The sequence below is a fragment of the Mytilus californianus genome, unplaced genomic scaffold, assembly GCF_021869535.1.
Source record: "Mytilus californianus isolate M0D057914Y unplaced genomic scaffold, xbMytCali1.0.p SCAF_1, whole genome shotgun sequence".
Lineage (NCBI taxonomy): Eukaryota > Metazoa > Mollusca > Bivalvia > Mytilida > Mytilidae > Mytilus > Mytilus californianus.
The window spans coordinates 42441497-42459847 of NW_026262581.1; the positions used below are offsets into that span (position 1 = coordinate 42441497).

An 18351-nucleotide genomic window follows, 5' to 3' on the forward strand; every position below is an offset into this window, starting at 1 on the left:
AACTTTTTTATGCGACTAAATGAATTATAATCAAAACAAATTCCTATAAATTTTTATGCAAAATACTTTTATTTCATGATTGGAACTGTGCATATATATATATATATATAGTAATCATGAAGTCTCATTCCGTAAAATCATTGTTATCGGTAGCCAGTGACAAACACTATAAAGGTGAATCAACAACACACTGTATACGCATATCTAAGCTTTTTTGAAGAGGGTGGTAAAGGGTTATTTTCGTGCAACGTGATCGCCGTTTTTTATTTCACGTTCAACGTGTGTTTACTTTTTTATTTGACGTTCAGTCGTGCAAGGCAGGTGCCTCGTTCAACGTGTTCTGCTTATTTAATTTTACGTGCATCGTGATTTACAAATGCTTACTTTCAAATGCTTGCGTTCTCGGTATTTCACGTTTTTTTCGTGCAAGCAACCCCCTTTACCATCCTCTTTGAATATCATTCGGTGAAGTAAAATGGGACAATGGGGCACCTTCACGTTCTATTTCGTGACCTCAGCGTTTCTTCTAGTACAAATCAAAGTATTTAAAATCTCTTGTAATACTTGCCATTTGGACGTTAACCAACCGTCAATCAATCAGTCGATTAACAATAGACAGGTGACCATACAATATATCAGTTAAGCTGTAAGTTGCTTGGGGAAAATGAGAAGTTGTGAACAAATTAAACAGAAATTACCATCATCAACGTCAAAGTTCTCCAAATGACATCAATACTAAAATATGACAAAAGACAACCATTGACGACGTCCTCGACTTTGGACAGACACATTTTATATTCGATATTACTTCCCTTCTTATTCTTGATCTGTGCACAAAAAAAAAGAGCATACTAGTACTATAAAACTGAGAACGAAAAATCGTAAAGGGTCCCTGTGTCTCGCCTGCGATTGCCACTGTCAGTGTTAAAGTGTAATGTTGACTGAAAAAGTGAGTCCATTTATCTATAGAATACAGAACTTAAAAAAAATCTAACTTTTTCTTTAGATCCTATATCTTGATCTTAAAGCTTCTGTCCACGTTTCTTAACAAATCATGAAGATTTACAAAATCATGTAAAAATTGTAATCCCAATATGTCTGTAAATGTTAATCGCATTAAACGAAGTCCATTCATATTTTCAAAATTTTGATCTGGATACTGTCTGTTGGTCATAAAAAAAACTTCTATCCAAATTTCATAAAACTCCATGAAGTTTTGACAAAGATATTGATGACTGAAAATACTTTATCCTTAAACTGTATTTAAATGTAAATTCTAAAACAACTAATATAAAAAATAAGAAGATGTGGTATGATTGATAATGAGACAACTCTCCATCACAGACCAAACTAAGTACATTTAATAGTAAAATTAAGTAAAAATGAAAATATATATTTTCCAAATTTTGCTCTGGATACTTACTATCTCTTGGTCATAAAAAAGCTTCTGTCCATATTTCATAAAATTCCAGAAAGGTTTGACAAAGTTACTGATGTTTAAAAGAAATTTAACCACAGACTGAATCTCAATGTTGACACCGCCGACTATGAAGACGATGAAATATAGGATCGCTAGGTCTCGCTTTCGCGAAAAAACTGTCACAGGCTCGACAAAAACCATTTAACTCGGTAATAACGATACAATGGGAACAAGGTATTCATGAGCACAGAATACATTATAATAATTAATCATACCTTAATGAGTTGGTCAATTATATCGTGACAGCTTTACCTCAGTTATTATGCATAAGCATGGGTGCAATGCAAAATGTGTTTGCATTCATTGAAAAAAGTCAAGTTTGATTTTACTATTTTAGGAATTCTTATTGATTACCGCAGAGTTTTACCATATATCAAATGCATATTCAGGAAGGGAAATAAACTACACAATTAACCAGTTTGGATTACCACGAGTATTAAGTATAGATCTTGCTTAAAAGCTTTATCACAAGAAGTTGAATGTAACAACGGTTCTTTAAAGAAGAGAGTGTAGTGCACTCTCCGATCACGTTTCATAAAATTAAACTCCCGATTCCGACCGAACAAAGCTGTGTATGGTGTACATCACGCACAGCCATTGGTCTTACGTAGTACCAAACGGACAGGGGTATAACGCACAACAATAGAAACTTGCACAATTTTATCATATAATAAAAGGCTTAAAGAGCAATCTGCCGATCTTTAATCAGAAAATGAACTTTCAATAGCATTTTTAAACTCAAATTTATTATATTCATGATTTAATTTACAGCTCAACAACAGGGCTACAGTGCTCCATACTATCCACAACAGCCGGGATATCAGCCACTTTATACATATCCTACTTATCCAACCGGTCAGCAGACTTACCCAACCGGCCAGCCAACAGGACAACCCCCTATGGCGGGTTATTCTAATTTTGCATATAATCCTCCGTCGTATGAACAAGCAGCCTATCAAACTAAGCCAAATGAACAACCAACTGCACCACCACAGTAAATATGCGACCACTTGTACTAAGGATATTATTTGCTAGCAGAGTGAAAAATGTTCTAACTTTATTTAATGGAGCTTTCTTTTTTATATTCAAACTCTCATATATGTCTCCAAATGCATGTATATGAAATGTTGCTTTAATTCATCCAAGAACTTTAGAAAATGCATTACTCCGATATATAGCAAACGCCATTGACAATACCAAAGAGCAAAGCCATGATACTGTTTTTATTATTAAATGTTTTTTCAAAAGTATTCGAACACGTGGTAATTATACTTATATCATATAACAACATTGGGTTTGGTATTGAGAATATCTATTGAGTCTCAGTGGTAGAAAAAAAATCAGGAAAAAAACACTTCAAATTTTCTACAAATTGCATGTGATTTTTATACTTTTCTCAGGTTTGATTTATTACAAAATGTATGTGGTTAAATGGAGGTAACTTAAGTGACGTACATCCGACATAATTATTATCAATGCGTGTTGAAGGCCATAGGATGACCTATATTTGCTTATATCCATGTCATTTGGACTCTGTGGATAAATGTCTCTTGTGCAATCATTCGACATCTCCCGTTATTTCTATATTGCTATAGTTTCGCAATGACATTGTTTTTTTAAATACCCTATCTGTCATTTCGTAATCAATGCTGGACAATAAAAAAGGCAGCTCAGATAAAACTTTAGTCAAAGCGTTAAACAAAGGAATGATTGACAAGATCGATTTTGATAGATAAACACGTCTACCTTAGCAAACATAAATTGTAAGACTTATACATGGTGTTGATATATAAATGTTTGTAGTCTCAAGGTACTTTTAAAAATAACATATGATTCCTACATACTGAAATAATATGATTAACACTGTAAATATGTATTTGTTTGTGTGTGCTCACAAGATGTATACATTTATCCACTGTAGTTCTAAATACAGTTGTAAATATATGATCTATACCTTGCACATGTAATGTGGAGAAAGCTTTTATAGGATGTGCCTGTTGCTCAATCCTATTCATATCTTAATGAATATATAGTATTCTTGCTATGGTGTAAGTAACTTACAAACGATAATTACGATACATTACGTCATCATTTGTGCGCACGGTCAACGCTTTTAAAACCCTATAAAATTACTAAAAGAAGCATTCAATTCTTATAATTACATTTTTTTGCTAGGATTATAAAAACACGATTTCTATCAAGTTTTTCTTTTATTTACCTGTGCATTTTATTGTGGAAGCTCGTGTCGTCATGAATGTTACATTTCATTTAGAAATGAAGGTTAATTTCAGAATGACGCGAGACTGCTGTTAGTCAATCAAAATAACGTATTATAATGAAACATACAAGTAATGAAATTATGATACACACAAAATTGTTACATTCATTTCACCTTTTTTTATCTAAATTTTTTACCTTTGTAAAAAAAGTATCAACATAAATCATATATTACTTCTCACTTTAAAGTAGCTTTTTTCGTGAGAAATTAGTAAAGTTTGACGTAAGGGGCCTTCGATTCATGCGAGTTTAATCATATGTTTGATGTACAAAAATGTACGTCAGCATAAGGATCGATGTCGTTTGAATGTGATCATATAAATGTCACATAAATTTATAAAGTACAAATTTACAAGTTTTATGATATGGTGCTTTTTATAATGCTTAATACAATCTATTGAAATGAAGTTTTTTATTTTATATTAATGAGTGTTTTTTCTACTGTAGATAGAACAATTAAAATGGATTCTTAATACAGTTGTAGTTTTGTTTTGTTTTGTAAACTTATGTTGGTTTTCTTTCGCATAAGCGTTTACATTCAATCTCCTTTTATTCAGCATGTACATCAAACTAACTTGACCACGTGGTGTTCGTTGTTCTTTGTTGTTACAGTAGGTCTGAGTCGGGTGTTGGTTGTTGATGTGGTCTGTTGAACCGTTCAATATTGTTGATAAATTATTCCTCTTAATGTCTTTTTTATTGTGTATTATCAGATATATAAGATCCGGTAACGTCACAAGCCAATGCAAAAAGAACTGAAATTTGAAGTTGTTATATTCTCTTAGACTACCAGTTGCGCTTCATGTCATAAAGGTGGTTTAAGGTTGTTTGGATGTTTGGACATTCTACAAAATGAATCCGTAGATCATATTATGTCATTTTAGGAGAACTGTACTTAGACGTAGATAGAACTTGATATTCTGAAATACGTGTTGTGCAAAGTTTGATCAAACTTTCCAAATTGCACCAGACTGTACATTTCCTTATATTGTGACACAAAAAAGAGAAAATCATAGTATCAAACACCTTAAATGTATGAGAGAAAAGTGGAAGTACAACCATCTAAAAACCACGAAAGAAAATTAGGAAAGGCTGGTGAAACTGGTTGCATTAACAGAAGTGCCAAAACATCTGAGATGCCCAATAAAGTTTATGCATTAACTTAATTTTGACAAGTCATGATTTATTAAGTTAACGTTTAGCGGAAGCACTTGTTACAAGGCGGTTTATACTGTCTGTCTGACAGTCCAGTTGTCAACCGTTTTCTCATTTATGATTACTGTTCATTAACATTAAAGAAATCTTTCGTTTGTGTAAACATTGAAATTTACTATTCTTTCTGGGCAGGGAAAGTAAATCTGCTGTTTTTGCTATTCACGAACTATAATTCATTTATGAGTTGATCACACAAGTCTAAGATAATATCGAAAGATGCATGTTATTTCTGTTGATGGTATTTAAAAAGTTTATGAATGAATGCTAAGGAGTTAAACTGTTTATTATATCTTTTAAGTAACAGCACTGGTATCAATTCAAGTAAAAGTAAGTTTGATTTGAGATGATTATAAAACCAAACACATTTAAACACAACAGTAAATTAACACTATACATGTGCAGGCTGTATACCCGTAGGTTTTAAAGACAAAAAAAAAAAAAAAACTACAATTTGTATTGATCAGTCTAATGTATAAAATTATATGATATAATTTTGTTTCATGTATGATGTACTTATAAGACATCTGTAATTAAATTATATGATCAAAAATGTTAATTCATATGTGAAAACAAATTTTTGAAGAAAAAGAATCTTTACGTATTTATATCACTATTCCGTATTCGAATATCTCACTTGTTTGGAAATTCTTTTCAGTCCCTTCGCATGTTGCTCCCGATGTACATGTATGTATATAATTAGTTTCCCAAACCTGTATACGACGGGTGCTACACGTGGAACAGGATCTACTTACCCTTCCGGAGCACCCGGGATCATCCCCGGTTTTTGGTGGGGTTCGTGTTGCTCAGTCTTTAGTTTTGTATGTTGAGTTTTATGTACGGGTGTTTGTCTTTTTCTTTTTATGCCATGGTGTTGTCAGTTTATTTTTGACTTATGAGTTTGAATGTCCCTTTGGTATCTTTTGCCTCTCTTTTACTGTCAGCATTGTTTTTATTGTTATTTAAAAAATGAATAGGGGAACAAATGTACTAAGCCAAAAACTGACATTTTCAAGATGATTGATTTGGTTTTATTGATAACATATTGGTTACGTTTTGCTTGCATGTTTTTGAACATAAACCAGCACGAAATTGAAATAAAGGATACACCTTATACAGTAACATTGTATGTCTGTTTCATATCTTGACTAAAATCTAGGGTCAGTTGAGAACTAAGGACATGATTTAAATTTTTATATTGTAAACTGTCCATTTCTGTGTTGCAATATTTTAGAAACCCCTGTTTTACTCACAGTGATACGATATTCAAGGGCTTGCGTTTCCAATTATGATTCCCTTTTCAGAGGGTTGTTGCTTATATGACTGCCTTGTTTCAAAGGGTTCAGGAAGATAAAGCCGAAGATATGATCCCTTCGAAAATATTGCAGACGCCGTCATGATTTGGTTGATCGTTATGGAATATCTGTGCCTATGTTCTACTTGTCGTAGCCACAATCTCTCCCTCTTTTCCTCTTGCCACTTATCACTTTTAGTTGCCATGATCCACATGAAGGGTGTTACAAGCATATGACATATTTGAAAAATTGATAATTTTCAAGGCTACTTTTTTAAACCCAAAATAAAAATATGCTTTTTTTGAAGAAGTTGTTCCATTTTCTCTAATTTTCTGCCATTTTAAGTAAAAAGTCTCAGTTAAGAAAATTATGGTTTTAGCGCCATGAAGTGATTACTCAACTGAGTGGTTGTTACTCATTTGGGGTATAGTTCCCATTTGTTGGGTTGTCCCGAACCTGAAAAGTAATTTCCTAAACATATGACCGACTTTAAGGAATAAGTATTAATAGTTTTGGCATGTTGGTTCTATGGATATTTATGTACGCAAATTTCTGAAAATCTTGTTCATTAAAGGAAAACTCTTAATGTATTTGTCTTATAAATATTGCATACCGTTCATTATTCAAATTTTTGAATAGATCTTATGAACATCGCTTCTGTAAATGAAGTTACAATTAAAATTAATTCACACCTTTAATAATTAACGTTCCAATAAAAACAAGACTCTTCCCAGATTAGATAAAAACTTACAAGAAATAAATGCAAAAATCAATGTAAAACACTTAAACATATATTATTAATACTTCATTGAAACACAGAGGTTTCGGCTGGTTAATGATGGGCTAGTTCGTGTTGAAGAACAATACTGATTGACCTAGTAGAAATTTTTATTCTACGAAATAAAATCGTTCGAGTTATGCATTAGCGAACCATAAAGATATAAATAATTTATACATGTACGTTGTAACACAAGTATAGAAGCAATTAATAGTGGCTGTAAATCACTGAAGCAAACATATCGACATAGTTTGTTAATTAATTTTTAATACTTTGTTTTGTATCTACAGATGGTAAGCTTGTAGGTAAGTCCATCTTTAAAATTTTTATGTTGTAGATTCCGAAATATTTCTCTACGTAAAACTTTCAAAAAAAAATTAATTGATTTAGTTCTTCGTGAAGGTTAGTTAACAGGTACACGTATGTTTCCATCGAAATCTTGTACGATTTAAGTTTTGGTGGAAGATATCAACGAGACGTTCAAAACTCATAATTTGAAGAGAACCCGACAAACTGCATGGCAAAAAACGAAAATAAAATTATCACCAACAACATCTATCTTTAAATAACTAACATGTGTTCCGTTTGTTCTCTAGTCAAGATTTGTTTTTACATACAAATTCTTTGCCGTTTGCTGATATGACGTCATGGAAGAACATCGAATATAGTTACAAAAAAACTAATATTTTCACCGATCAGTATCTTAGTGATAAGATAAAGGACACCAAAAGAACATCGATTTAAGTTGGCGAGCACAGGGTACTCAGCATTACCAAAATAACTAAATTTGAAGGACAACCGACAAGGAAAATCAAGTTAAAGGAGCATTTTAATAGGACTTTGAAAGCAGCATATGGAAAAACCGCAGTGGTAAAGATTTAGGAAAATATAAGAAGTCAATTAAGATTTGATGTTGGATTTCGTCGTTATGGTATATATATATTCATGAAGTGGAAAAGTAAAACAATGCTTCCCCTTGTGTGAGGAAGTAAAGTGGTATAATCACAAGCACATTCTATTAGCTCGGTTTATCGAGTACACCAAGAGCTCAGTTTGTGAACCAACTGTTTACTGTGTCAGCTATTCCGTGTTCAGTCAGTGGTGGAACAGTGGTAATTTAAAAAATATAATGCGTCACTACTACACCTCTAAACCAATTAAAACAATTATATAACCTCTTACAAAAGATCAGATTTTTTTACTGGTATGGGTTAAACTGTATATCGTTTGTTCTTGATCTGATCGAGACCATTAAGTAAAGGTTTGAGTACTAAAATACCAACGAAAGTACTTCAACCGTTTAAGACTTCGAAAGATACCAAAGGGATATTCAAACTCATAGTCGAAAAAAACTGACAATGACATGGCAAAAAAATACAAACAACATTATACTAAACACCTCATAGAAAACTAAAGACTGAGCAACATGACCCCCACCAAAACCCGTGTGTGATCTCAGGTGCTCCGGAAGGGTAAGCAGATTCTGCTCCACATGTGACAGTGTTCATGTGGTAGTTCCATATCGTTGGTTGTTGTTGCTATCTGCATATAAAAAAAATCATCATACCAGGCTTATAATTTTGAACGCCAGACGCTCGTTTAGTCTACAAAAGACTCATCAGTGTCGCTTGAAAAAATAAAGTTAAAATGACATATACAGTACGAAGCTGAAGAGCATTGAGGACCACAAATTCTGAAAGGTTTTACCATATTCAATTAAGATAATCTTTTCTTGGTATATGTGTTCTATATCTATATCTATACTTAAGCTTTAATGTTGTCTCTGTTGAATTATATTCAAACGTGTTTAAAACAATGACAAATTAGAACTTTTTATTTGGTATAAGCGCTTCCTTTTTCAACAGAGATTTAAAGGTGACTTTTGTATGTTCGCATGATGAATGATTTTTCCATGAGGGTAGTAGACATGTAGACAGGTAAATGGATACAACCTTTTCTATATTTTGTGATTCAGAATTTCTACACAAATTTTGTAGCAAATAAAGACAGGAACCTTACAAGCGACGACAGTATATATATCTTTAGTATTACGGTTTAATACGCTGACTTTCAACTTTCATTTCAGAAAATGACAGCAATCAACGTACGATTGACTAACAATCACACTTCTCATAACTTGAGTAGAAATGACATCATTCATTGGATAAATAGTATCTTAAATACAAACTACAACAAGATCGAAGAGCTTTGTACAGGTAAACATATTTTTATAGGTGCTTGAAACAGTAGCTGTATGTTCAAGAATTTCATTGGACAAAAGCATATATCTAATATGAACATACAACACCATCAATACAAAAAAGGACGAAGCCATGATAAATGGTCCATATGAACTAGTTGTTCCACTTAATCATTTCCTAGCTTTTCTTTAAAGGCCTTCTTTGACTGTGATGAAAAAAGCTAGGAAAGAATTTAGTGGAACAAGTAGTACATGTAGACCAACTTGCAATGATAGTTTTGCTTATTCATCTTAGATTTTATGTTTTGACTGTCCGTTAGTGCCTAATTAAATGTCTGGTCACTTTCAAAGAAGGCCGTTAATAAAGAGAACAAGTATACTCTGCCAGTGGTGCCAATCATATTAAGATTCTTTGAAATTCAAATGAATAGATTATATATAGATTTTATTTTGCTCAGACACAGATGGCATTTTCAAAAGTCTGAGTAGCAGCATCAAGCTCTTGAATATGGTATGAGTTGAGAAATTTATACTCCATATGCGGTTGAAGTTGGTAAATTGCTGATAAGTTGAGGAACATTTATATATAAGAGATGATTTCAGCTTCCCAATTGTGAACTTTCCAATTCCATGTAGCAACATTCCAGCAGCGCCTGCATACGGAGTATATATCTCCCAATTGATACGATATTCCCGGGCTTGTATTTCCTATCATGATTTCCTTGATAGAGGATTGCTGCTCACAAGGAAGCTATTAAACCAAGAGTTCCAAATGGTGAAGTTGAAATCATCCCTTCGTAAATTTTACGGACGCCATGACGAGTTGGTTGACCGTTATGGAATAACCGTTTCACAGATGATATCGGATATGTTCCTTATGTCGTAACTACAATACCCTTCCCTTTTCACGAATGTGACCTACCGAATTAGACTATTTACCGGATTTTTAATAACAAGCAACACGACGGGTGCCACATGTGGAGCAGGATCTGCTTACCCTTCCGGAGCACCTGAGATCACCCCCAGTTGTTGGTGGGGATCGTGTTGCTATAGTCTTTAATTTTCTATGTTGTGTCATCTGTACTATTATTTGTTTGTCTTTTTATTTTTGGCCATGGCGTTGTCAGTTTGTTTTCGATCTATGAATTTGACTGTCCCTCTGGTATCTTTCGTCCCTCTTTTATAATTTTATTTTAGTTTAGTCGATGTTTGTCTTATCTGAACCCAACCATTCATCCTCTTTTGTGATATTATCACAGTTAACACAATTTTAGCATTAATCAGAACGTTCGAATATTATTTACACCAAACACCAATATTCCTTATTCATTAAATTCAAAGAATCCTTTATATCTTCCAATCAAAAACTTTTTGTTCTATAAGAATAGTAAACGCAGATAGCAGTTTCTTGTTATAGGTGGAGACAATACTAAATATAAGATAAAAACTATAAAGTAAAATGCTGGACTTTTAGATCGACATTATATTTGGTGATTGATGAGCTTATAGGTTGGTATTCCGACAGACAGTCCCTAATCCAAAGTTTACTCTGATTCAAACAAAGAATGTATTCCGACAGACAGTCCCTAATCCAAAGTTTACTCTGATTCAAACAAAGAATTCTATGAAACAACCGACATTATCGAGATGCTTGATTTCTTGATTGGCAACATATTTGTTATATTTGGAGAATGTTTTTTTCAACAAACAATCGCCAATCCTATGGGAACTAACTGGGCTCCTATTCTTGCCGACTTCTTCCTTTATTCATACGAGGCTGACTTCATACGGGAGCTTCTTAGGAAGAACGAAAAGCTAGCATATCCTTTAATTTCACTTTTCGCTATATAGATAATGTCCTCTCACTAAATAATTTAAAATTGTGTGACTATGTTGAACGCAGATATCCCATCCAACTTGAAATAAAGGATACAACAGATAAGGTTAAGTCTGCGTCATATCTTGACTTACACCTAGAAATTGACAATGAGGGTCGGTTGAGAACAAAACTTCACGACAAAAGAGATGATTTCACTCCCCAATTGTAAACTTTCCATTTCTATGTAGCAACATTCCAGCAACGCCTGCATACCGAGTATATATCTCCCAGTTGATACAATATTCCAGGGCTTGCGTTTCCTATCATGATTTCCTTCAATTGGTGAATTTGAAATCATCCCTTCGAAAAATCACGAGTTGGTTGAATGGTATAGAATATCTGTTTCACAGAGGACTCGGATATGTTCAAGTCGTCATAACCACAATCCCGTCCTCCTTTTCCCAAAAAGTGGCCTATCGAATTAGACTTATCATCGAGTTTGTACTAAAACGAGCAACCCGACGGGTGCCATATGTGCAGGATCTGCTTGCCCTTCCGAAGCACATGAGGATCCCCCTGGTTTTTGTATAAACGTAATTTGCTACATATTTGTTTTCATCAAATTTAATACTTTATTTAACAAATAGAGGCAATACACATATATATATATATATAAATGATTGATTCATTACAATTTCCAATTTCTTTACATAAAGCCAAATACAGCTATTCAGAGAGTAGACATCCGAAGTTCTGAATTTTTTTTTAAACTAAATTTGAACGATACTATTTTGTCATTCAAATCGCACAAAGTATAAGTTATTGCGATACATATATTATCTTACAGGTGCTGCTTATTGTCAAGCTGTTGATATACTGTTTCCTGGTACGTACTGAAGAATACTGTCCACAGCTCTACTCATACATGTCATACATTTAATTTGTAAAAACTATGATTACAGTTAAATTATACATATTCGAGTCGGTAAAACACTTAACTTGACAAAGCATGCTTTATGAATCTGTCAGATTTCGAAAAATATAAATAAATAAACAAATTAAAAAAAAAATACAAATTTAATTTGAAAACAGTTGCCAATAAAATGTTGGTATAAAGCGCAGATAACTACATGCAACCTAAAGCTGTATTTTTAACCAGACTAAACACTAAACATCATAAAATTAATATATTGTCGAATAAAATTAAAACCATTGATTATGTACTAAACTATAAAATAAAATAAACTATTTTTATCTGTAAAAAAAAACAAATATCAAAACAGAAGTTACAAGGCGGAAAACTGACAGTCCTCAAAGTTTGTTGAATCTAATATTTTCTAGTTATTCATATTTTTTGTACATACATGTATTTAGGTAAAGTGCCACTCCAGAGAGTCAAAATACAGACCAAACTCGAGCATGAATTTATAAATAACTTCAAAATATTACAGAATGCCTTCAATAAGACTGGAACAGACAAGGTACGTTTTATTTTCAGTTTGCATCGTGTTTTGGTTTCTATATTATTTGAAGCATTGACAAATAGCTAATCATTTATGAATCATGTGTATTTGTTAATGTTATATAAAATAGTATGTTACTTTAAAAGCATACAAAATTTTATGATTTTATCTATATACGAGGTATTTAATCCATCACAAGAATTTATCTGTATATTGAAATTCAGATATAATTTTCTCTTGCTAAAATCTGTTACTTTTTGTTATTTTAATCAGATTGTTTAAAAGCTGTATTTACCTTTGATTTCTCACAAATACTATTGAATTTCCTGTATTGGATACTTTAGATAATTCCAGTCGAACGTTTGGTAAAAGGAAGGTTTCAAGATAATTTCGAATTTGTTCAATGGTTCAAACTGTACTTTGATGCAAACTGTAGAGGAATGAAATACAGTCAACCACAAAATAGACCACAGTCTGTCATTGCTAGACGATCAAAAAGAACATGTAAGTATTAGATGTAGACGCCATAGATGTTTCATAGTTATCATGGATTTGGAACGAAATCTTAATTTGCGTCTATTTTTCTGTCTTCAAATTGATACCTTATCACTACTTTCGTATGGCAATATGAATCGTTGTACTAGCTTGTCTTTTTCTGGTTTAATTGTCAAAATATGAACTTTTTGCTGATAAATGATAACACTTCTATGTAATTATATCTCAGAAAGTTGAAGGCAAACTGAAAGTGACTATTCCAAATTTGTAAACCTTTTTCTTTTTCGTTGAATCCAATTTTAGTCGTTGGTATGTGACAGTTAAAACTTGAAAGACATAGTTTTGAATGTTAGATAATAAGAGTTAACCATTTCCAAATGATACATGTATTATTTTACATCATTCTATCATAGAATAAAAGTATAACTTAAATGTATCAATCAATGTGGTTTATTTCCACTATGCTAACAGAAAGGCTTATCGGGTACATTTGAAGTTACAGCGGAAGAAAAGTATTAAAAAAACAAGGCAACACCCATTTTTTTTTATTAATTTATACTAGAGCACGAGTATTTGTACAAGTTCAAGATATATAATGACACATCAGATACTTACATATCATATTATCACATATAAGTATGGTCATCAAAGTTGACCTACGATGAATTAATTTTATGTAGCCTTTTGATCGTATACATGTTGCTCCTAATGTTTCTATGTACAGATGTTCTTATACATCCATGGATTTCAAATATTTGGGTTTGAGCGTTGTAGGTGAAGGTAAACCCGGAATAGAGCTTCGGCCGTACGAAATTTATAAAGTGGTAATTTCACGTATGACGTTTATTTTTTAAACTGTAAAATTATTTTGGAACCGGCTTGCTCGACAACAAAAACAATATAGTGAATCGTGCGACTTTATATACAAAAATAAATGAAAAAAAAAAACACTTTATAAATGTCATGTGTTTGAAGCACTTTTCTGGTTTACCTTCATCAGGAACGCTCAAATCAGGATATTTGAAAGCAAAGGATGTACAAGAAACGAAACAGTCAAAGAGCTATATTAATAAAAAAAAAGGCATAAAAAAGGCCAAATATGCCAATTTAAAGTTATGAAAATTATATTGACAGAATAAGATGATGTTTTCTGGCCAATTTAATGCAGAAGTATAATTTTTGTCACTGTGTCATTATAAGCATAATCGACAAATTTGACAAAAAACCTTTCTAATTATAAATTTCGGTAAAATTGAAAACCAGCGTTACACTCAAAACGACAATTTTACTCACACCAACAGATTTATTTCAGACTAAAGGGTTATAAAAATATTTAATTTTGACAAATTTTGCTTTTTATAAAAAAGAATCCTGATCATGCATAAAATATTTGCCACTGGACGTAAAGCAAACAACTACCAATCAATCATTTTTGAGTTTAAACTTCATATTACATATTAATCATATATGACTAAAATTTCTCAACCATACAGTTTTGAATTGACTTCGGAAACTGTTCTCCCAAAATAAAGAGGACCTTCTTATCCAAATCAAAAATTATGTTGGAAGAAAATTTATGTATTGTGTTTAAGACACTTAGGGAACGACCATTTGATATAGGAAAGTTTTTTTGCGGATTGACTATTCATTTTCGTATGTTGCTCCTCATGTTTATTTTTATTTCGCAGCTTAGTTGCGCGAAAATTGATTTTCACAGTTGTATACAATTGTTTCCTGCATTTTATGTTGCAGAATAATTGTTTTTGTCCTGTTTTATGAAAGGTTATTTATTTTCAGCTTTTATCAGTCCCGAAAAATCCTCCTGCCCCCTTCCCCCGAAAATCAAATGGTGTTGCTCTCATTAATTGATCTTGTATAAAGATGTCCTTCAATGCGAAGTTTTACAAAAAACATGAACAATTTACAATAATATAGAAAAAAGTATGCACTGAGTAGCATTTTATTATTTAGACGAATGCAAAATGGTTTAAAATGTTCCCAAAATATTAGCTCATTATTATGCATATTCTAGTACGTACGTTAAATCTACTGTGAGACCATGTGAGTTAAACAAACGCATAGGAAACTAACTCTTACTCTTTATTTACACTATTAGAAGAATATTGCAGACGTATTTTTGTCATATTCTATATAAACTCTTAGCAAAATATCCTTATAAATGAGATTCTAATGGAATTATTTGAAATGTTGTAGCAAGAAATTCAAGTAAGAGCTCAGCCTCGTCTTCATATCGAGTAGAATCTGGAGGTCGACCTAGTAGTGAATTAGATGTAGAACTTGAAGAACTTAGGCAGCAGGTATGCATTGTTTAATTTATAACAACAAGTAACTGAGACGTGGTATGATTGCAAATGACAACTATCGACTAGAGTTCCAAATGAATGAACTAATAAATTAAAGAAATAAAACAACTGTAATAATAAGAACTAACAGTCGACATTTATATCACAAGCAAAAAAGCTATAACTGTGAAATATAAGGACATACACCTCAAGCACGGGTACACATTCTTCATCATCCACATAGCACGAGCAACAAACCCTGAAATCAATATAAAAAACGGAGATGTGGTATGATTGCCAATGAGACAACTATACTTTGAATGCTTTACTTGTCTAGTTTTATACCGGTAGGTTGTTGTGGTAACCTACAATTCTAACAATTTGAAAAAATAAACCGTGGTGAATTCTTTCAATTTCCCAAGTTGATTGTAGATGGTTGCGTTGTGAGCCTATTAGTTTTAAATAATTTGCATCAATAGCTTTAAAACTTAAAGAACTGATCCATCTTGATTTGAAAAGTACTCAGAACGTAGAACACGAATAATGATTTAATATTTGTTTGACTCAATGCAAAATAATGGTTTTGATTTCAGTGTCTACCACATTGTACGTGTTTCCGGAAAACCTCTGCCCTAATTTTTTTAATATAGATACCATTAATGGTACCAATTTAACTGTAACATAAGCGGTTTTGACAATTTATATGTATTTAGCGATGCCCGGGACACATATTTAAAAATAAAACCTAATACAAAGAGCTTATAAAAAAGGACCAAAAGTACAACTTAATCCGACCGACTAATCAGGGCTATACAAGAGGATGACATATAATCCTTAATTTGAAATAATTTCTAAAATATTTTAAATGCAAATTTCATCAAAACAATACTCGTCTTTTCATGCCAGTATCCAAGAACTGGCTACTGGGCTGAAAATACTCTAGCACTACCAGTCCACACGCAGAGGTATCGTAGTAATAACATTAAATATACCAATTTCACTGCACCAAATAGGGATTTCGACAACCAATGCCTCTTCGGTGGTGCTCGAAGTCAAAACGTTTAAATTCAAAGTTAAAGAGCTTTTGAGAGTGCCAGCGTCAATCAAAACAGAAGTCAAAACGCACTTAGAGGACCATATCTCCCTAAGGAAATAACAACTTTAAGTTTAAGCACAGTAAGAATCAATCGTGCCATATATTTATTGCATTACGTTAGAGTGTTTCATTTTACCAGATTATGGATGTTAAAATGGATAAGGAATCCTTAGAAAAAGAACGAGACTTCTACTTCGGTAAATTACGTCAAATTGAAGTCCTATGCCAATCTGAAGACTATGAAGAAGAGCCAATGTCAAAGCATGTAATGGATGTGTTATGTGCTTATGAGGTAAAATTATATAGAATTATTAAAACATGTAAAATAAATAATTCTTGTGTTGGTGAATATTCAGGAACTTACAAAACATACATGAGCGATTCGATAGGACTAGACTTTTAACTTTTAAATCAAAGAAAAACACGAAGAAGTTTTTTACTTTATGCAAGAATAATGTCGAAATGTCGAAAGCATAGTATGTTAATGTCTAAATCGTTCGAGCTTTGACAAGTTGTGATTTTTTACAGTCTTTCTATAGACCTTCTATTTATCATTAATAAAAGACAAAACAATAATATAAAACGAAAAAAAAATAACTGACAAGGTTACTGACTGTAAGCAGGCGAATAGATAACAAGTTGAATAATCAATTATAATTAGTAGCTATTCTTTTCTTATTATTCCTACCGAAGGTCGGTGGTTCTCTCCGGGCACTCCGGCTTATTCCAACAAAACAAACAAAACTTACCGCCACGAAATAGCACAATAGTGCTGAAAGCGGTGTTTAACACCAATCAATCATTCAACTCAATCAATTAATCTTTTCTCATTTTGATCAGACTGAGAGAGACTGAACAAAAATATAACAAATCATGCATATATTTATTTTGTATTTGCATTGTATCATATATATATAGATCAAGTTTATTTGTTCAGTGTATGTTCACTGGTGTTAATATGTCTTTTGATTGAGTTAAGCCATTTCAATTGATATTTTATAGTGTGTTTTTCTATGTTGTGATGTTACACTCTTGTTTCAGATAAGGATGAAGGTTTGGTACCATTAAAATGTTTAAACCCGCTGTAATTGTTTGAACCTGAGTGTCCTAAGTCAGGAATCTGATGTTCAGTAGTTGTCGTTTGTTGATGTGGTTCATAAGTGTTTCTCGTTTCTCGTTTTTTATATAGATTAGACCGTTGGTTTTCCCGTTTGAATGGTTTTACACTAGTAATTTTTGGGGCCCTTTATAGCTTGCTGTTCGGTGTGAGCCAAGGCTCCGTGTTGAAGACCGTACTTTGACCTATAATGGTTTACTTTTATAAATTTTGACTTGGATGGAGGGTTGTCTCATTGACACTCATACCACATCTTCTTATATCTATATATTAGCTTTATTCAATATTATAAGTATCAGACATGGTCAAAACAGCTGCAATTAACAACAACAACAACAACATAAAATCATACTGTAACAAATAATTCTCAGTCTTTTAAAAGCTAGCTCAAAGTTACTTATTTACACGCTTATACTGTCATGTCCAATCAATAATTAATGAAATAACAATTAAATTGTGTTTTGCTTCAGGATGGATTCGAACCACCAGTGGAGGAATATGAAGAATACTGACACGTTTCAGTACCCAGAGGAATCAGATAGTTATCTGGAGGACTTTTAATTAATTTCTTTGTAAATACAATTGACGTCTTTGGTTTTATGTCTTTTTCTATGTTTCAATGAAGTTGATGATCTTCACTTAAAATCTATTAACTGCAATTCAATATAGTGTCGAGAGAAAAAACTATAATACATTAAAAAGGGCAACAGAAATAAATAACACACAGTACAAAATACTATACCAACCACAATGTCCGACTCTTAAAGAAAAAGACATACATGTTCAAATATCTATTTTTAACTCACCTGGCCCAAA

General features: G+C 32.4%; 2 protein-coding genes across 4 annotated transcripts in view; both read left to right on the forward strand.

The window, feature by feature from the left end:
• Nucleotides 1-4234, forward strand: part of LOC127703003 (protein shisa-5-like) — a 55359-nt gene extending 51125 nt beyond the window's left edge. For all 3 annotated transcript variants that reach the window (XM_052207386.1, XM_052207402.1, XM_052207393.1), the window contains exon 4: nucleotides 2252-4234. In XM_052207386.1, the coding sequence (XP_052063346.1) occupies nucleotides 2252-2478 (227 nt within the window). In that variant the 3' untranslated portion in view covers nucleotides 2479-4234. The remainder of the gene's footprint in view (nucleotides 1-2251) is intronic.
• Nucleotides 4235-8757: 4523 nt separating this feature from the next.
• LOC127702929 (microtubule-associated protein RP/EB family member 3-like) lies at nucleotides 8758-18131 on the forward strand. Its single transcript, XM_052207242.1, has 7 exons — nucleotides 8758-9258; nucleotides 11909-11947; nucleotides 12436-12542; nucleotides 12869-13028; nucleotides 15234-15337; nucleotides 16558-16710; nucleotides 18006-18131. The coding sequence occupies exons 1-7, from the start codon at nucleotides 9132-9134 to the stop codon at nucleotides 18045-18047; spliced, it is 732 nt and encodes a 243-aa protein (XP_052063202.1). The 5' UTR covers nucleotides 8758-9131; the 3' UTR covers nucleotides 18048-18131.
• The last annotated feature ends 220 nt before the right edge of the window (nucleotides 18132-18351 follow it).